This window comes from Lynx canadensis, chromosome C1, assembly GCF_007474595.2.
Source record: "Lynx canadensis isolate LIC74 chromosome C1, mLynCan4.pri.v2, whole genome shotgun sequence".
Classification (NCBI taxonomy): Eukaryota; Metazoa; Chordata; class Mammalia; order Carnivora; family Felidae; genus Lynx; species Lynx canadensis.
In genome coordinates, this window is record NC_044310.1 from 62,013,641 (window position 1) to 62,035,875 (window position 22,235).

Below are 22,235 nucleotides of genomic sequence, written 5' to 3' on the forward strand. Positions count from 1 at the left end.
TCAGCCTAACTCATTGGCTTCTTTATCAGATGCACAAGACTGCTTACTCACCTCCTGGTCTCTGGGTGGAGAACAACCGGCCACCTGGCTCAATGCACCAGGGAAAACAGTACCCCAGGAAACAAAGCAACCCTGTCCCTTTCCTCCACTTCAGTACACACCCCACATTCCTGTGGTGCATCTGGATTAGAGGAGCAGGCTGCTGAGACACTGGGAGTGCTGTCTCTCCAGCTGCAGCACTTCAACACTAAACCCTCAAACCCATGCAATGTAGAACATATAAATAAGGCTCTGACATAATAAAGTTGGGGTTTCTTATCAATCCCTCCATCTGCCCCCAAAGAGAGAATCTATCCCATAAAACCCCCAAATGAACAGACAGACACTATAATATTATTAATCACAGACATTTATTGAGCACTGACTATTTTCAGGGTATTCCATAAGGTACTAGGGATACAGAGACAGCACAGACCCTGCACCCACTGAGTTCCCAATCTAGTGGGGAAGTGTGTGTGCACATACAGAGTGTGTGCATATGTGTGTGTGCATGCACATGTGGGCATCCTTCCTTTCTTCCTGTCATAAACTGATTCATTCACAAATAGATCGTGAGTGTTTACGTGTCTCCATGTCAGATTCCATGCGCTAAGCTGGGCAAGGAATGTAATATTCCCATCCCATGCTGCAGATTGCAAGCATCCCCACATACATAGTTTCATGTAATTTCTTTTAGGCCCCTATTATAGATCTTCCATTTTCCTAAAGTATAAAAGCTCTAAAACAAGATTATCATTTAATGAGTCAGTCCTGGGAAAACCTAAGGTAACACTTTTTCACAGTGATAGAAGAATTTCTTCAGGCCTCAGCACTCTTGAACCTCAACCTCCTCTCCCAGCACTGCCTGTTCCCACACTGCTTACCCTTGGTGAGAGGAACAGATGTCGTGGTTAAGACTCCAGTTCCAGTTCAATCCTGGCTTCACCATCACTGGCTCCATAACTGAGAGCAAGTGACCTAACTATGCCTGGATTGTTCCATCTTCCACAAAACACTAAAACATGAACGCAACTCAGCCAAGTTCTTTGACACTTTCTAACAAGGATCACTTTCCCTCCAGTTTCCAATAACATGTTCCTCATTTCCATCTGAGACCTCATCAGAATGGCCTTTACTATCTGTTTCTACCAACATTTCTACAACATTCTGTACATGATTATTTATGTATTCTCTGAGAAGTAAACTTTCTCTTCAGCTCTCTTTTCTTTCTGAGCCCTGACCAGAATCACAAGAAAATCCCTTCACAAGAAGATATTGGCAAACCAAATATCTGATAAGGGGTTAATATCCAAAATACATAAGGAGCTCATACAACTCAGTAGCAAATCACCATCATCATCATCACCATCCAAATAAAAATGAGAAGACCTGAATAGACATTTCCCCCCCAAAAGCATACATACAGCCAACAGGTATATGGGGATGTTCAACTAATCATCAGGGAGGTGGAAATCAAAACCACAATAAGATACCACCTCACATCTGTTAAGATGGCTATTATCAAAAAGGTAGGACATGAGTGTTGGTGAGGATGAGGAGAAAAGCGAACACTTGTGCACTGGTGGTGGGAGTGTAAATTGGTGCAGCCACTGTAGAAAACAGTATGGAGGTTTCTCAAAAAATTAAAAATAGAATTCCTTATGATTCAGCAATCCCACTTCTGGGAATACATCCAAAAGAAATGAAATCATGATCTTGAAGAGGTATCTGCACCCCATGTTCACTGCAGCATTATTCATAATAGCCAAGGCATGGAAATAATCTAAGTGTCCATCAATGGAAAAATGGATAAAGAAAATGTGATATATTTGCATTATAAATGTGATGCCATTTGAAATAACATGGATGCATCTTTAGGGCATTATACTAAGTTAAATATGTCAGAGAAATATAAACACTGTATGATCTCATTTGTATGTGGATTTTTTTCTCAGTTTTAAAGACTTAATAGGCTGGAGAGCCTGAGTGGCTTAGTCGGTTAAGTATCCAACTTTGGCTCAGGTCATGACCTTGTGGTTTGTGAGTTCCAGCCCCATGTCAGGCACTGTGCTGACAGCTCAGAGCCTGGAGTCTGCTTCGGATTTTGTGTCTCCCTCTCTCTCTGCCCCTGCCCCACTTGCACTCTGTCTCTTTTTCTCCCTCAAAAATAAATAAACATTAAAAAAAATTAGGAAAAAAAGATCTAATAGACACAGAGAGTAGAATGATGGTTGTCAGGGATTGAGGGTGGGAGAAATGAAGAAATGTTGGTGAAACGGTACAAATTTCCAGTTAGAAGATGAGTAAACTCTGGGGATCTAATGTACAATACAGCATGGTGACTATAGTTAACAGTATCGTATTATATAGTTGGAAGTTGCTAAGAAAGGAGATCTTAATTGTCCTCACCACACCAAAAAAAAAAAAAAAAAAAAAGTAATTATGTGAGGTGACCGATGTGTTAACTAACCTTACTAAGGTAATCATTTTTTAATATATACATTTGTCAAATCATCATGTTGCACACCTTAAACTTACACAATGCTATATGCCAATTATAGCTCAAGAAAGCTGGGAAAAAAAAGTTTTTGCACCTTAAAACTTTTCCAGTCTCTACCCATTCCCAGTTCCAAACCTGCTTCCACATTTTTAGGTATGTGTTATAGCAGCATTCCACTCCTTGGTACCAATTCCTGTCTTAGTCTGTTCAAGCACTGTCACAAAATGGACTAGGTGGCTTAAACAACAGACACTTAGTTTTCACAATACTGGGAGCTAGAAGTCTGAGATCAGCGTGCCAGCATGGTCAGATTTCTTGGTGAGAGCCCTCTTCCTGGTTGACAAACAGCCATCTTCTCTTTGTACTCTGCACAGTGCAGACAGAAAAGCAAGCTCTCTCTCATCTCTTCTTATAAGGGCACGAATTCCATCATGAGGGCTCCATCCTCATGACCTATCTCTCAAAAGCACCAGCTCCAAATATCATCACGCTGGGGTTGTGGTTTCAACATATGAATTTGAGCCTTAGGTTAAGTCACTTGCTGAAGATCATATAACCTAAAACCTGTTCCTGACAATATTTGTCAGATCACAGTGAAACGCCACTCACAAGGGCTTGCTCAGGTAGGGACCAGGATGCTAAGTATGATGACAGAAAAATAAGAATCATGAAATATTCACAGAAAAATGTAATTCCATAAATTCCCCAGTATAGAAATGGAAAAATTTTAATGAAAATTCTTATAGACAAAAATTAACAAATACATAACTTTCCTTTATAAAAGGCCATATCATTAGCATAAAAGAGATGTACCAAAATCTTTAAATTATCTTATTCTTTAATATATATTTCTGTAATTTGCTTTACGATGCAAATTTCTCTAGCAAACTTGTTCAGAGAGAATATAAAGAATAATTTTGACACAACCAGTTTTATTTAGCTCAAATTGTGACCTCGCCCATCTGAATTAATGAAGCTTATACTAATTTATTATTGCTGTTGTACCAAAGTACATTAGTAGCTTAAATAACACAAATTTATTATCGTATACTTCTAGAGGTCAGAAGTTCAAAATGGGTCTCACTAGACTAAATTCAAGGTGTCATCACATTTACATTCCTTCTGGAGACTCTAAGGGAGGATCTTTTCCACATTCCAGAGGCTCCCCACATTTCCTGGCTCCTGGCCCCCTTCCATTGCCAAAGCCAGCAATGGCCGGTCAAGTCTGCACCATCAAACACTGAGTGGGGCTCTATCTTACAAACTGGGAGATATGACCTGAGCCGAAATCAAGACTGGGACGCTCAAACAACTGAACCACCCAGGCGCCCAAAGTTCTGGCTCTTCTGCCTCCCTCTTGCCTATGCAGATACACTTATGATTACTTACATTAGGTCTACCCACATTAATCTAGAATAATCTTTTTATTTTAGGGTCAGCTGATTGGCAACCTTAATTCCATGTGGAAACTTAACTTCCCCTTGCCACATAAATTAATATGTGCACACGTTCTGATGACTAAGACGTTGACTTTTTTGAGGGGACATTATTCTTTTTTTTTTTTTATTTTTTTTTTTAAAGTTTATTTATTTTTGAGACAGAGAGAGACAGAGCATGAACGGGGGAGGAGCAGAGAGAGAGGGAGACACAGAATCGGAAGCAGGCTCCAGGCTCTGGGCCATCAGCCCAGAGCCCGACGTGGGGCTCGAACTCACGGACCGCGAGATCGTGACCTGAGCTGAAGTCGGACGCTTAACCACTGAGCCACCCAGGCGCCCCGAGGGGCCATTATTCTGCCTATCATGTGCCTTTTCCTATATTCCAGATGCCAGGGAGCAGAAACACTGGCTGTCGAATGTTATGGCAATTAGGCTACAACACATATTTTCCAATGACCATGTTCAATCGTGTCAGTGATCCTCACTTTCAAAAAGGACACTTCCCAGATGGAAGAAGGCAGTTTTTGGAAACACACCAGGAGGAACAAAATAAAAGGGAGCCTAAACTTTGATGTGCCAAATGTGAACACTAAGGCAAAACAACAAGAGGTATACTGTGGAACAAATATATTCAAACAATATCTTTTTCTTAAAAAAAATTTTTTTTAACATTTATGTCTTTTTGAGAGACAGAGACAGAGCATGAGCGGGGGAGGAGCAGAGAGAGGAGACACAATCTGAAGCAGGCTCCAGGCTCTGAGCAAGCTGTCAGCACAGAGCACAATTTGGGGCTCCAATCCACAGAGTGAGATCATGACCTGAGCATGACCTGGCTCAACCAACTGAGCCACCCAGGTGCCCCCATATATTTTTCTTATAAGGATAACAATATAGAGATAACTTCTTTAGGTGAATCTAATATGTGAAATGACAGATTAGCCCATAGGATATAATTGTATTCACGTCAAACACTAATTAACCAGCATTTAACATATCTCATTAAATTCAAATAATTATTATATGACACATTAAGAAAGAAGAAAATGTTGCCAATTACACTGCAGCATGCCACTGATGTAAGCATAAATGATTTTAGTAATGTTAAAATGTGAAAAAATAATCTTAGCATTGATGACATAGGTTACCATACATGCTTGATTACTGCACATATATAGATATATCTGAGGAAGAGGAAAAGAAGACATATACAAGAATATGGCAGGGTTGCCACCATTAGAAGCCTCAAATTGAGGTTAGAGGATTTTACACATAAAATAATCAGAAAGCATACAAAAGTATATTTTAAAAGTAGTAACTGTGGAGTATTGGAGCTGACTCACACTGGATCTAATGAGATAATTGTTAAAATTTTCATGAGTTTTGCAAGCCATTTTTAGCTTGAAATTGGCCATTGTGGGAATAGTTACACCACAGAAATTAACAGACACTATATAAATCAAGGCTCTTTTTCTTTCTGAAAAGCCAGTTTACCAGCACACCACTAACTAAATTTCAAAAGTAAGTGGCAAGATATATCATGGGAGCTATTAAATAAAACGATTCATTATATGAGTCAACATATAGAAGTATGCCTTACATAGTATTATCCAGAAATTCATCTTCTATATGCAATATTTGACCAAAGGGGCTTATATACCTGTTCAGCCATTTCCTATCCCCAACAAAAAGAGCATGAGGACTCTGGAAAACACATTGACATTTGTCAGTGGCATTTCAATCAAGAAATTTTATGCAAGATATCTCTTTACATTGCCACAAATGGAAAGGTTCAACTCACCTACCAATCTGGAAAAACTGATTACATCATTTTATGCTCAACAAAATCAAATGAGACTTAGGTGAGTGAGCACGGTTTTATTACTAAAGATGATCAAGATGTGCTTTGCATCTACAAATCTGCAATTTGTAGAGTCTGATAGTGTTCAAAGAGGGCCTACCTTCACTTGATCTTAGCCAAAAGGCCGAGAAGTGATGGGGAGGGCCTACCTTAAGTCTCCACTGCCAAGATAGGGTTCTAAGCAATGATAACCAGATAAAATGTTTCTGCAACTCACTTATCAAGTCTTTGTATTGGGAAAGCAAGTTAAACAAATCATAGAATATTGTGGTTTGATTGGCATTATGTTACAATTCACAAGCAATGGAGCTCCATCTCCTGACCCAAATAGATTTCTCACTGTCCATTAAGAAGACTTGTAAGAATCCACAGAATTTCAGCTCTGTGAGGAAACTCATCATACTCAAGCCAACAAACCAAGACTAAGACTTTGAATCTCAGTAAGATTCTTAGCAAAGAAGTAAATAAACTCTAGATGGGAACAACTTTCCCAAATAAAATCTCTGAAAACAGCACCAATAACCAGAAAACTAAAGAAAAATTAAACTACGTAGCTTCCTATCACTGAACACTGCATGTCTGTCATTTAAGAGTGAAAAAATTTAAGAAATACGTGACCAGACACTTAAACTCTTAACAGGTGCAATGATTTTCCTGTAGTTATTTAAGGCAAATAAATCTATATCAAATACTTCAGACCAAAGTAAATTTGATGAGATAAAAAAAGGATGAGATTTGGGGCTAGAAGGCTTGAGGTCAAATTCTAATTCTGCCCTTTATAGGATGCATGACCCTGGAGAATTCAATCTTCTCCCTTTTGCAATTATCACCATGAAGTCAAACGCTGTGACTGCTTCCTGAAGTGGATGATCTAAGTTTACTGGTCTGGAAACATATTTACCTGGAGCCACAGGATTATTTATAGAAATGACCACATGAGGTCTAGTCAACTCTCTCATTTTATATTCAGGATACTGAGGTTATATTTATAAAAGTAGGCATAACTCATCAGTAAACTCAGATCAAAGGACTCAAAAAGAAGATGCCTGAATGTCACAGAAATTCTCATAGAATTCTACCTGTCCCTTTCCTAGGGTCCTTGTCTCCCTACCTTGCACCAGAATTTCTTTCATCATGTTTGAGCGCTCCTTTTATTTTATTTATTTTTTATATTTAAGTCTATTTATTAATTTTGAGAGAGACAGAGGATGAGCAGGATAGAGGCAGAGAGAGAGGAAAGAGAGAATCTCAAGCAGGTTCTGCACTGTCAAGGCATAGCCTGAGACCGGGCTCGAACTCATGAACTGCGAGATCATGACCTGAGCCAAAATCAAGAATTGGACACTTAGCCGACTGAGACACCCCTGATCACTCCTTTTAGATTCATGTAAGATTCCTGCCTGTATCCCTCTTGCAGATTGGACTGTGATGCCATGTCTACAGTAAACACTCTGCCAATTTTTGTGGAATAAATGAATAAATAGTTAATGGAAACAAAATCTATTGGCCAAATTCCTTGACATAGATCCTTTCAAAAAATCCATGTGTAAGGATCATAACCCCTCTTTTGCTTCAGGATAATAACTGAAAAGAGTTTATACCCAAAGAGGTTCAAAAGCTTGCTTTGCCTAGATTGGCTTTTTTAAGATTCAGAATGCACAGTGTGGATGATCATGCCAACAATATGTTTTGTTGTTTTGTTTTTGTCAAATAAGTGCTTTTGCAGCATAATACAAAATTACATTGAAAGAAAAGTTCCTAGGGAGGTAGGACAAAAAAACAAAACAAAACAGAACAAAAATCTTTTGAGGAAACTTGAAGAAAGACCAATACAGAAGAGTAATTGACAGAAGGGTCAATTATTTTCCAACACTTTATAAGAAAAGTCTTTGCCAACTAAAATTAGACCATGAGTCTCTGCTGCCTGCCACTTTGTAGAGGGTGATTGAACTACTATTATACTAATGATTTTATATTACATTCTTCATTCCTTTTATTTGTATCCAAACCTGCCAGATCTCTGCCATTATGCTAAATATTGATTTACAATTTCTCTCAGCTTATTCCAACGATGCAGACAGATGAGAACCACAACATTATTTTATTTATAGCCTTAATATGATGGTTTGAAGTGACTAGTAAAACCAAAACTACTCCAACTGTGCTGACCACTGGTGGGATAGTTTTGCAATGTTCACAGATGAGGCAGTAAGAAAACAGCATGTGGGAAGTCAGTAGGCCTGGGCCTCCCTGAGGTCGACAGTTCCCAAAAGATGAAGTTTGAGCCTCTAAGCTCTTCTCTGGAGACTTAAGAATTTTACTTCTTTGAACAGGAAAAAAAATTTGGCCACTTAAAATATATGCATTAATAAAAAAATAGTATGCAAACCAAGGGAGATAATGAAGTTGTTTGAAGAAAAGATGATGGGGGGGGGAAGTTCTAGAAATCAATAACTTTCATCACTAGTATTTATTGATCATTTAATTTTTTTGTAGTGCACACAGTAAACACTCTATATAACATGAGTTATATATTTTAATTCTCAAAGCAATCCTGCAAATTACTATTATCTGCCTTTTTCACAAAGAGTAAACTAAGGTATAGAGTGCTTAGATAAGTAGCTTACATCTAGTTAAAGACAAATCCACAGTTCAAATAAGGGGCTGTTCTGCTTTAACCACTACACTGAACTATGTTCTACAAGGTATGATCAATAGTCCTGAAGAGCTCAGCCTAAAGAAGAAAAAGCATATGGGGGCCAGATAAGTGAACAGTTGATCTGTGAAAGATGCTAAGAAGGCAGGATGATCTAAAACCACGAGTGAAAGTACAGCGAGGGCTGTCTGGCTCAATAAAAGGAAAATTGTTTAAAAGTCAAAGGAATGACCTATAAGATATCACACCCAACAAGCCTGGGACTGGACAGTTTTGTAACAGCAGTGAGGGTTTTAAGCGGGGAAATAGCATGACTAGATTATTCTAAGTCTCCTTTTAATACTAAAGTCTTTCTGCTGTGTCTTGAGGACGCATAGTATGGTAGTTGAGAGTTTCACTTCTCAAGTCCAATTCCCTGAGGTTGAACCTTAACCATTTAACTATCTCAACTATTCAGTACATTAGCAATGAGGGGCAAGGTAATTAACTTCCCTGTGCCTTATACCTTCCTCTGAAAATGGAAATAATAGTAGTGCTACTTTAGAAAGTCATTTGGTGCATTAAGTGAATTAATACTAAAAAATTATCAAATTACCAACCACATACTAAATGCTCAATGGATTTTGGAAGTTATCAATGAGTTGATGTACTTTAAGAATTAATTGCTAAAGACTTAAGGATGTGTTAACTAATCTTATTGTAGTAATCATTTCATAATATATACATATATAAAATCATCATTTTGTACACTTTAAGTTTACATAGTGTTATTTGTCAATTATATCTCAGTAAAGCTGGAAAAATAAAAATGAGAAAAAAACAAAAAAAGACTTAAGCAACATATGTTGTGGGTTTTTTTTTTAAGATTTTCTTTTTTAAATGTATTTATTTTGAGCAGGGGTGGGGGGCAGAGACAGAGGGGGGAGAGAATCCCCTCTCTCATGTGGCTTGATCCTATGAACTGCGACATCATGATGGACACTTAACAGACTGAGCCACCTAGGTGCCCCTTAAGCAACATATATTTTGTACAAACATCAAAATAAATACACAATAGCTGCCACTCACTGAGTCTCTAATATGTGTCAATATTCCTGCAAGGAAGGTAATTGTAAGCCCCAATTTTTGAAAGAGGAAAGTGAGGCACAGAGAAATTAACTTTTCTAAGTCCATGTAAGGCACGACTGAGATTCAAATCTATGTCTCTCTGACCCCCAAAATATTCCTCTTTCTACTATAGCATACTTAATCTCATATTTTTTAAATGAAACACTGATTTTCCTTTTGGAATGTCATCGCTTTTCATTTAAGAGAACACAAACAATAAGATGATTTTCAGACAGTTCCAATCTTTTAGACACTTTAATCACTTGTTTGTGCCTCCTTTGAAATGCTCTAACCTTCTGTTCACACTCTCCCAACAGTTTCTAAGTTTCCTTGGGCCTTATCTCCCAGCGTCCTTCTTGAGCCACACTGCTCCTTGAAATGGGACTTTGGGATCTGGTTCATGCCCCATGCTCTTGCATTTGGCCCTGATACTTCAGGCTTTCCTTTTTTTTCTTCTGTGGGCTAATTTCTTCACCAAGGACTGGAACCTCAATAACCCACTTCATAGACTACAGCCTGAGGTCAGCCTCACTCACTCCCTAAGCCCACTTTCTATTCTGGAAGATTCTAGCCTGGGCCAAAGCTCTAAGTCTCAAGTTTGACAGAGAGGAAAGAAGAATTTGTAGGAAAGAAGAACTTAACAGTGATAACCTCATATAAATCCCTATGAATTATGATAAAATAGTCATTTGCTAGTAGCTTGAGAGAGAGATTCCAAGTGACTGATTTCAAGGGGAAGAAATATTCAAACTCACTTTTATAAAGGTTGACAAGATGAACAGAAATAAATCTGAAATTAATTTAACCTAGAATTAAAGGCAAAGATCGTTCACTTAAAACAAAACAAAACAAAAACAAAAACAAATAGTGTGCACATTTAGTGTTGTATCTGAGGTTCCAAAATGGGCAAAAGACATTACGTGGAACCTAATGGTAAAACCAAATTTGAGGTATCAACTTCTCAGGCCAGGCCAGCTTTCACTTGGTTTTATAGCATCCTTGCTTGCTCCTGAGAAGATGTCAGCTAATAACAAGTAATGTTGTCTCCTCTCACTTATTCAAAGTCATAATAGGCTACTATTACCCAGGCAATGATAACTACAATTATAATACAGTTTTCTGTTAACTGAAAGCAGAACATTTCTATGAAATCTTTCATAAACCAAAATGGCAGGAAGCAACGAGGTGATTGCCATTGATTTATATGAAAACACTTTTTAAGTATTCCCAGACCCAAGAAATAATCTCTTTTAAACTTTTCTGATACGTTTGGACACATCTTGCTAATGATTGAGCAAAATAAATCAATATAAAGCACAGATACTAACAGACACAGATCAAAGTTATAGTGGCTAATGCTGACATGCAACGTGTAGTTCCCAGGGAAAGAGCTTGGCGGGGCCACTCTTGCTGCTTGGACTGCATGCTACCTGGCTAAAGACTCACTGCAAAACACATGCTGGATGCTGTTCTTGCTTTTCACCTTGTTTTATAAAAGCAAAAATCTTCTCCAGATTTCTTCTGTTACCAAAAACAGGTACTAATAACATAGGTCTTTAGTAAACGCAAAGTGGCTTAATGCAAATGCACAAAAAACAGGGAATATCTGTATTATGTTTTTAGAGAGTACTTTTTACTCTCTTTAAATGTTTCTGGATATTTTATGTATCTGTACGTATTTTTAATGCACCCTCCTTCAAAACTCTTCCTGAAAATTAATCTCTCCAGAATGCCTTGTCCAATTACTCGAACTCTACATCTAGCTCAGGACTTAGGAGTGGAAATTCTCCTACAGAAATCTGGCTTATTCTTGTACATTAGTACCTACCTTACTGCTATGAGGCACTACGTTAGCATATTTAACACTTGCTATGTGGCAGGCCTTGTGTTAAATGTTTTAAAATATTTCATTTAATGCTCACAACAATCTACAAAATGGACATATTTTCTACATGGATGAAAAAAAAAAAACAAAATCAGAGAGATTATACAGAATTCATGTAGGGCCACATGTGGCGTATCTGAACTCAAACTATCCAAGTCTAGAGCTAGACAGCTAACTACTAAAACACTGTGCTACCGGACACGGTTGACTAGTACCAGAAGCAGTTCCCAAACCCTTCTCCCTTGACTGTCTCCCACTAAAGTTACAAAGATCAATACACTCTTTCCCGCTCTCTCTTGCAGGTAGGCATACCCACTGATGCAGTTCTGGTCAACAAGATATTAAAGGAAAGTGCTGGAATGTTCTGGCAATGTTTTCCCCCTTGATTTAAAAAAAAAACAAATCTTCTTTCACCCATCTTTTTTCATTCTGTTTTGGATGCTTTTATACAAATATAATGACTGGATCTGGGGTAATCATCTTGCTACCATAAGGAAAAGACCAAGAAAATTGTACAGGTAAGAACCCAAGTCCTGATATTACAAAAAAATAGTCACCTACCTCCAGACTACTTGTGAAATAAATAATAAATGTTGTTATGGTTTAAGGCACTTTTTGTTTGGTTTTCTATTACTTGCAGTTGAACATACTCCTAACTGATAAAACTACCCCACTGCCCCTGGACAGCAAAACTCAATGAGGTTCAGTGACTTTTGAAGTCTTAAAAAAAAAACCCTCACTATTTAGGTTTTCTTCAAGAACTCAAATGAATTTCTGGAACAGAGTAAGTGCTTCCTATGATAGCTTAGTAACTAGCACATACTCGGCACTCAGTACATATTAACTGAATGAATGAGCAAATGTATTCTTGAAATAATCATAAATGATCACTAACTTAGGAAACGTATGTCAGCAATTATTGAGTTAAGTTCAGGGCTCAGTCCTGAAGTACACAGAGGACCGAAGTATGTAGAGAGGTGAGGCCTCCACCCTCAAAACATTTGTAGGTATAGGGGAAATACGAAGACGACTGCAATGCAATGAGGAATTCCCCTCCTGGGATTTGTTGGTGTAATTTTAAAAACAGTACAGTCTTAGAAACAGCTTTTCAAACAATACATCATTGTCAAGATAGCTTTAAAAGTAGGTTAATACATAGGAAAATGGAGAAAAAAGAAAATGACAAAAAACCTGATTCTAAATGGTAGGATTTCAAGCAAATTTTATTTTTCTTTGTATTTTTCTTCTCAAAGTAGAAATTTTTAAAAATACAGATAAGAATAAGGAGGGAAATTAAAAACTACTTGTAACCCTAATATCCAGAAATTTGAGATCCCTTCTAAGTATATTATTCTAATTTACAGCAGATCATTTTTATTTGAATCTAAACAACAGAAACAATATTATCATAAATATCTTGGAGCAATCTATGTAAAGAGACAACTTCTTAATATGAGAGCCACATAATATTAACAAATATAAAATATTACAATCCATGGTATATCAAGAATGTCAGATTAACTGCTACTATAAAACACTATGATTCAATTCAATTTAAAATCCTTAGTTTTTAATACTGTTTCATAACTACTATGTGCAATTTATACTGTCTGTTTAGTTTCCTGCTGGTTTTCTCTTGTTTCAATATTTTGCCCTAAGAATTTTCATTAATTTATAAATGCTCATTACTATTATAAGAAAATAATAACAGTCACAGAAAAATGGATCACCAGCTTAAAAATGTTCAATTTTCTGTCCCAACTAGTGTAAGATGCTGAGAGGTAGGGAGTAATTTGATTACTAATCAGACTAAAAACAAAGTTTCAATACTTACCAGTAGAGACCATTGACTTATTATCTTAATTACTTCTCCTCACTAGTGTTTTAATCATATTTTATGTTTGCTTTGAGTTTTATCTCCCTGTTCAACTTTTGGCTTCCAATTTCCACTCTTCATGACCCTTATATTGTTAAATCATTTATTTTCAATGACTGCTTTTCTCATAAAGACCATCTTTAGTTTTCGTAGGGCTAAGAAAGAAAGAGCATCAGCAATGACAAAAGGTTGTATTAGTGTGGTAGGGCTGCCATACAAAGTAGTACAGACTGGGGGTCTTAAACAACAGAAATTTGTCTCATAATTCTGGAGACTAGAAGTCCATGATCAAGGTGTCAACAGGGTTGGTGTCTTCTGAAAGCCATGAGGGAAAGGTCTATTCCAGGCCTCTCTCTTTAGTGTACAGATGGCCATCTTTTCCCTGTATCTTCACATGGTCTTCTTTCTGTGTGTGTGATTGTGTCATAACCTTCTTCTTCTTATAAGGACACCAATCATATTAGATTAACTGACCCAACTGACCTCATTTAACCATAATTACCTCTTAAAGACCATATCTCAAACTATAGTCACATCTGAGGCACTGGGAGTTAGCACTTCAACATATGAATTTGGGTGAGGTACAATTCAGCTCATAACATAAGCACAGCCCAAAAGATGACCAACTGTAAGTATGTAACATTGACTTAGATAGAAACAAGGAATGTATATCCCAAGTACAAAGAAACCTACACTTTGATTCTGAATTATCTGTGCTGGCAAACAGAAAAGGATCATTGATGATCCATCTGAAAGGGGAACAGATACCTTCTGGATCCCACCACATCCATGTGGGTAGTTTGGATGGATGTGGAGAAGATAATGAAGCTCTCCAAAGAGAACCCCCAGAGCACTGGGCAGAAGAAGAAATTATACCTCACAGTAATCTTCCCATAAGCCAAAAAAGAGTTAACCATATAAAAGAGACCAGGAGACAAGAAGAATGGGGGTCAAAGGGGACTCTCAAGAGAATGAAAAGTTATTAAGGAATCCTGACCCATACATCTGCACTTTGAAATGTTCTTCACTTTTAAAGTATATGTCTTGTGGTTCACTATAAAAGCAATGCTTTGACAACAATTCTCAAAAAACTTTTAGTCCTAATATTGACAGAATCTCAGTAAAGCGTGATTTTTCAAGCTGCATCTACTGAACTTATCACATCTTTTTCTCTTTCCCCTGGAAAGACATTAATCCAGAAAGGCAAGCTCTCAGGTGACTTACTTTAATCCAAATATAACAATCTGCAGCAATGATGTTGTCAATGAAGGATGTGTTTCCTAATTGGAAGTCTTGGAAGGAGAAAGTTATTTAGAGCTTCTAGCTAAGAAAAAAAACAAAAACAAAAACAAAAACAAATGGCTTCTGATCAGCTAGAAACCAGAGGTATAACGGAATCCTATTTAACATTTGGGTTTACTTTTTTTAGTCAGCACACAATGCAAATATATTATACGGTCTCAAATATCATTAAAAATCACGAGCTTAATCCATAAAGTACAATACTCATGGTTTTGTGTATACCACACTATCCAGTAATTCTTTGTATGCCTTAGTTTCAGAGCCATGGAATTAGGCCAAAGCAAGGAACTAAAGAGAAATAAAATGCAGTGTCTATACCCTCAAATAATTTGCCTTTGTGGGCACTACCTAAGATTTATTCAATGAAGTCAGGACCAGTAGTTGAATATTCAAACAAAACATTAAGTTAATGAGGTAACTATATATAAATGTATTTACCTTAAATGTTTATTTTAACTCAAAGCATAAATGTATGTCAGCTTACTATATTTACTTGTTTGTAGTGCCAAGGGTTTACTTTGACTGTGACTCAACTTATTATCATCTTTCCTTATCCTTTTTAAAAATATAAATCATATTTGTAACAGATCATTTGAGATTTCAAGTTTAGGGAAAGGTGATAGAGATACTTGCAAACAGATATGAATGTTGAATCCTAGATATTTTTTCTTTTTTTACAAATTTTACCCCCCATCTAATTTAACAGTTTATTTTAAACTGATGGACATATATGGAATTATTCCAAAGCCTACGCTACTTTCAACTATTTGTGTGGGGAACTAAGTTATTGGTGGGAAAGATCCAGTAATTCAATCTGCATACTACTTCTCTTGATCTGTACCAAAATTATTAATTAAAGCTTAAACAATTATTTCAGTACTATCTTCCAGAATCTGGAGTTTTCATTGAACATGGTATTGGGAAACTTAAAGTCTTGAAAATACATCAATACCCCAGGCCCAGATTATTTCAGGCTGATTTTAGTTTTGAAAATTGGGTCACAGAAGTTTTGTTTTCTCCTCTTCCTGAAAAACTTTTTGTAGTTATTAGCAATCAAAGTAAGTTGGGGAAGTCTCCACTTTTCCCAGTTAGAAATACGTTTCTTCAGCAGAGACTGGGAGAAAGGAAACAGGATGCCACAGTGACTGCCCCTGACGGTACCCTGTTCTCTACATCAGAAGTGTAGATACTGGGATATGCACATCCCTTAGAGACCTAAAGACTTTCCTAAGGGAATCTAGGCAAGGACCGTTTTAAGGGAATTAATTTCTAGATGCTCTAGCTTCCTCTGGGCTCTCCTAAAACTGATCTGACTGAAAATGCACCTCCAAGTCATATTGATCTGCCAGCCTCTTTCCTTTTATAATCATCTTTCCATTTTTACAAAAGGAAGGCACACCTCTCACCATCTGGTGTCTTATTAGGATGCACTGAACTTGGGAGAACATCTGAAAAATAAATGGACCATTTGAAGTATTGTATAGATGTTAATACAATTCGCTTTCATGATCAGGCAACAAATATGATTGCAAGTAATTTCCAATCCTTTGCTTTCAGCACAGTTGAAGAATCACATCTCAAAGATCATGGAAAACATTTTTTGGTGATAGATCATTATGTGATTTGGGCATATAACCCTGAAGGAATTCAAAGAATTGAGTGATGTTGAATAAACAAATATCTTTCCAATCCCATCTACGTATGTGAACAGATTTGTTAAGCAAAGAGCTGAGAGAAGACATCCCACCCATAACAAAAAGGGCAGACTCTAGAACAAAGGATCAGAGAGGAAGTGAAGACAAATAGTCATATTCAATTCACCTCGTTTAACCAGAAACAATTTATTCCCGAAGTTAAACTGTTAATGTGTAATAGGAGAGTGAGTAGAAACTACCCCATTTGAATTCAAATAATTAATGACTCCAAGTCTGAAATTCTGTGTCACAGAGATAATTTTGGTGGTGGGAGTGAGTGGGGAGCAACAGACTAGAATGTTACCTCAGCCGCCGAAAGTACGACACTTTACTAAGAAGGCAGACACACCACAATAAATCTAGTTAACATTCATTAGCATACATAGTTACAAATTTTGTGTGTGCGCATGATAAGAACTTTTAAGATCTACTCTTTTAGCAACTTTCAAGTTAAAAAAACAGTATTATTAGCTATAATCACCATGATGTACATTATATTGCCGTGATTTATTTATTTATCAGTTGGAAGTTTGTACCTTTTGACCACCTTCGCTCACTTCACCACCACCTTCCCGCCACTCCCTGTCTCTGGCAACCACCAATCTGTTCTGGCCTCTGTATCTATTAGTTCATTCGTTGCTGCTGCCGCTGTTATTGTTTTAGATCCCACATGTAAGTGAGATCTCACGGTATTTGTGGTGATCATTTTGCAATATGTACAAATATCAAATTATTATATTGCACACCTGAACTAATATAATGCTATTTGTTAATTATATCTCAGTCTTTAGAAATACCATGTTGGATCAAACAACCAAAAAGGCAGGGACAAAGTACAACGGGCACTCCAATTGTAAATGAATGGTGGGTTATACTTTCTTGTCATTTTTGGATATATACATATACATATCCACTCTCTAAAAATTGACAATTTTACTCACAGCAGTTTTTATTCTGCCTTTCATGAAGAAGGACTAAGTTATCCGGGAGTACTAGGGATGTGTCCATTCTTTCTATACCACTCTTAGGTATACAGACAGTCCCCAACTTACAATGGTTTGGCTTATGATTTTTTGACTTTATGATGGTACAAAAGCAATATGCACCCAAAAGAAACCATTTTGCATTCTGAATTCAGATCCTTCCCCAGGCTAGCAATACGTGGTAGGATACCCTCTGGTGATGCTGGGCAGCCCCAGCTCCCAGTCAGCCATATGGTCACAAGGCTTAACAACTGATATACTTATGACCCACACAACCATTCTGCTCTTCACTTTCAGTATAGCATTCAGTATAGATTCAGTATAGCATTCAGTATAGCATTCAGTATAGATTACATGAGCTATGGAGAACTTTATCATACGACAGGCTTTGGGTAAGATGATTTTGCCCAACTGTGGACTAATGTAAGTGTTCTGAGCACATCTAAGGTAGGCGAGGCTAAGCTATGATGTCCAGGTTAGGTCCATTAAGTGCATTTTTTTTTAAATTTTTTTTTTAAATTTTTTTTAACGTTTATTTATTTTTGAGACAGAGAGAGATAGAGCATGAATGGGGGAGGGTCAGAGAGAGGGAGACACAGAATCTGAAACAGGCTCCAGGCTCTGAGCTGTCAGCAGAGAGCCCGACGTGGGGCTCGAACTCACGGACCGCGAGATCATGACCTGAGCCAAAGTCGGCCGCCCAACCGACTGAGCCACCCAGGTGCCCCAAGTGCATTTTTTTAATTTACATTACAGTGGGTTTATTGGATCATAACCCCACCATGAGTTGAGGTAGATCTATACTCTGTCACTACAGAAACACTTGTTTACATTTAAAAAGATACATTAATAAGTCTAAACAAAAAAAAAGTGTGTCTAAACCTTGGAACAATTTTTCCAAACATACCTCTTCTGCATTTTTATCTTGTCATAACCATAATGTTCCCCATTCTTCCAATTCCTCAAAGCAAATTTACAGACGAGTGTGACTATCACTACTTAGAGCCAAGCTTATCTTTCACACAGGGAGTCAACTTCACATGGATTCAGTGACGATCCTTTGAAGGAGTTAGAAGAGCCGTATCATTTTATCCTCATGCATGACTGAGGGGTATAAAATCCCCATTCCACCTCCAGGACTAGTGCCCAATCCACACACACACACACACACACACACACACACACACACACAAATAGTAACCCAGGGTGAGATTTAGCAAACCAGAGGGACTATCGGTTGAAATTTTCCACACTGAAACAATTCCATTAGAGATGGCAGTGCCGGAAGCAGTATTTTATAGTTGACTTCCCCCAAATTACAATGCAGCTCAAATTCAAAGTCTCTATTATAATCTTTGGCAGAAGTTTTTAAGACCATTTTTATTTACTCCAAACTCTATCCGAACTAAGTCAGCACAGACCTTTAGCAATTTTTTCATCAAGTGTCTCATGCTGTAATTAAGTGAGCAGTGGAACTCAAAAGGAAGCACCAAGAGAAAGCATCAGGGTGTCTCTTATTGATTGGTGGAATTTTAGGGATTTAAAATTTCTGTTTTATTGTACAACTGCACTTCATTACCATTTATCCTTAAAATGTAATAAGTACAAACTGCTTCAGCAATGATGGAAAAGCTTTCTCAGCTTTAATGAAACCTTTTATTTGCTACTGAAACTTTTATTATTTCCAAATGGTGTCACAGGCAAGAAAAATGATCACTACTTATATTGAGGAAAAACTTGAGCAATTTGAATAATTTTGTTCTTGGATGAATTCTAAGGCATTTAGATTTGTTACACTTATGTTTATTGCTTTCATTTACTTTTGATGAACTAAAAACAAAAAATATACACATACACACACTATTACAAAAGAATTTTCTAATTGTATATCAAAATACTACATAGTTATGCACAGCAATCACTTGTCAGATGTTGGTCTGATGTATCTAGGGCTCCAACGCATCTCAGCTATTGGCCATGAGAGGCAATACAGTGTAATTGTTCAGTGCACGTGCTCTGAGGCTGGACTGCCTGGCTTTGCATTCCAGCCCTGACATCTCCCCACCCCACCTCTGAGACCTTCAAAACTTTTCAGTCCTCCCCAGCACCTGGATGGCTCAGTCCGTTGAGCACCTGACTTCAGCTCAGGTCGTGATCTCATGCTTTCTGAGTTCAAGCCCAGCATCAGGCTCTATGTAGACAGCTCAGAGCCTGGAGTCTGCTTCTGATCTCTCTGACCCTCCTCTGCTCACCCTCTCTCTGACTCTCTCTAAGCTAAGTAAACATTAAAAAATTAAAAAAAAAAAAAAACGAAAAGCTTTTCGGTCCTCAGTTTCCTTCCCTGTGAAAATGAGGGTGAGGTATTTCATGTAAAACATTTTAAAAAATGTTTTTAAAATATTTTTAAAAATTTAAGAAGCCTGGCACGTTGTAAACACTTAACACGTGTTCAGCTCTAATACCATTTTCATATGTGAATATGTCTACCTTTAGACTGGATGCAGTGTCAGAATATGCCATTCATTCAACATTTATTCAGCTTTACTTTATGCAGAACATTGTCCTAGGTAAAGGGGGCACAAAGATTACTGAGACATTCCGCCTGCTCTCCGGGGGCTTACAATTTTAGTGCAAAATCATTGTCGCCATCTTAACATCTTTCTTGAAGAGTATCGTGAAGCATACTCTTTCCCTAGATCATAAATTTTCCTTTTGTCCATGGGCTTGGAACTAATGGAGCTTCAGAAAAATTTCACTTCAGTTTCTGAAATCTTAATCATGCACAATTTAATAACCAGCTACAGGTTTTTCCACATTTTAAAATGGATGATTAAATGGTCTAATAAGATTCTAACTTAGCCCAAAACTTGAAAAACATAGGAAGACAACCATGACTGACACATTCATTTTCCTGAATGTGGACATACTGCAAACAGCAGCTGCAGAAAAATAGTGCCATTTACATCCCACATGACCCACGGCTAACTAAAATTGCACAGGAGTTCAGCATCAAAGCGTTAAAGTACCTAAACCAAATTCAATTTGAGATAAAATGAGAAGCTTGTTTAGTCATAGCTATATCACTTTCCAAAAAAAAAAAAAAAATTCTTAAATTGACTTCCAACATGGCACCTTGTATACCTTGAGTTTTTCAAACGTTTTGTTTATGTCATCATACTCAGAGAATTCACTAAAAAATAAAATCTTTAAGTTCAGCTATGAATCCGAAACACAACTAATGTGGTATTTCAGACATCACAAACTCCAAATGATCTTAAATATGTTGTCCTTTGCTAATTTGCTGCTCTTGAAAATGTGCAATAAATTCAATTAAAAAGGAAAGCATTTTCAAATTAGTTGCAAGATCAACTAGGATATTATCTGCTTACTAGATGTATCATAATAAAAAACCATCTAATACGCATTACATTGTTTAATTCGGGAGGAAATTGGATATTCTCCTTTCCAACAAAAGGACTTTTTTTTTTAACAACAGCCAGTAATGACTGTGTTAACTTTCTAGAATAGATTGAATAATTGCCAGATATATCTTCAGAGGAGTCACCCTGCCCAAAGCAACAGGAGATCCTGTGTAAACACACAAGGACACAATTCCTTCCTTCTCTCCTTCCTCTCCAGTATCATACTACCTTCCCTGTCAAAACACTTTTTAAGGATCCCTATGATCCTGAAATAAGGGGCATCCCTCACAATAAAACCTCCCTCGACATTAAATCAACTCACACCTCGTTTCTGTGCAAGACGCCACAGTGAAAATTTATCTCAGTTCCAAATCTCCAAACGAATGCATATTTTGGTGACCTCTACTTTTACATTCAAACACACATGTCCCACACTACAGGATCCTTTTGATCCCAGCTAACGTCCCTGCTTAATGTATGCGTTTTTCACATCCATTTTTTAATCCTTCCAGAGTGAAAATTTCAAAGAGACAACGTCAGTGAAAGAAGCGAGGAAAGGGAGGGAGGCGATACGAAGCCTGGGATTTCTGCCATCCTCAACGCAACCCAGAATTCGTATTATTTGTTTCTTCTTCCCCAGCCTTCCCTCTCGCTTCCCCTCTCGCCCCTGTCTCCTCAGTAGGAGGGAGGAGGAGGAGGGGCCGCTGGCTGAAGCCGCCACCTGCCGCGGGGTGGAAAAGCTCCAGTTGTCACTTACCCAGCGGGTTGAGAATGGCTCATTTTTGCAGGATCCCTTTTGGACCCCGCGGCAGGTGCGGAGGTAGGGTGCGCGGCCCCCGGTGAGCGCTGGCGCAGCGACACTCGCGCTCGCGGGGTGGCTCCGCACTGCGGACGCCGGTGCGCGGGGCACCTGAGCTGGGCCGCCACCGCCCCCGAACTACCCCGTAGCCTCCGGGGGCCCCCACCCGCTGGCGGTATCCACAGCCTTGCGGTTGCTAAGGGAGGAGGGAAGGCAAACGCAGAGGTTCTGGAGAGGCCCGAGCGCTGCTGGAACGGAGCCTGGGGAAGCTGGAAATGAAGCTCGATTTTCCAGCCCCGGTTTGCGGGCCCTAATGTGGGAGGAGACCCAGGCCCCTGCTCTGTTGCTCTGGGCGCGCGTTCCCCAAGCATCTGTAATTTGAAAATACAACACACACACACACACACACACACACACACACACACACACCTGTTTAGGTGCCTGTGCTTCCTGCTAGGCCCTGGGGAAGGAAGGGCTGGGTGTTGGCTGAAGCTAAGGTAATAAAAGTCCAGAGCTGCTCCACTGTGATGCATTTCCAGTTGTAAAACACCCTGGCTTCTAAGTTCAAGGGAAGGAGAGGTCCTTTCAATCTGTTTAACGTTTTGATTCTCACTCTGATATCCAACGCATGGCAGTTGGTTCATTTCCTCTTTGGAAAATCTCCATCTTTGCTCC

At 38.2% G+C, this 22,235-nt stretch overlaps 1 protein-coding gene across 1 annotated transcript in view; it reads right to left on the reverse strand.

Annotated features, from left to right (window-relative positions):
* The window catches only part of ERICH3 (glutamate rich 3), a 106,430-nt gene extending 84,824 nt beyond the window's left edge, over positions 1–21,606 (reverse strand). Inside the window, exon 1 of the mRNA XM_030325147.1 lies at positions 21,519–21,606. Coding sequence (XP_030181007.1) covers positions 21,519–21,541 — 23 coding nt within the window. The 5' untranslated portion in view covers positions 21,542–21,606. The remainder of the gene's footprint in view (positions 1–21,518) is intronic.
* Positions 21,607–22,235: the final 629 nt, after the last annotated feature.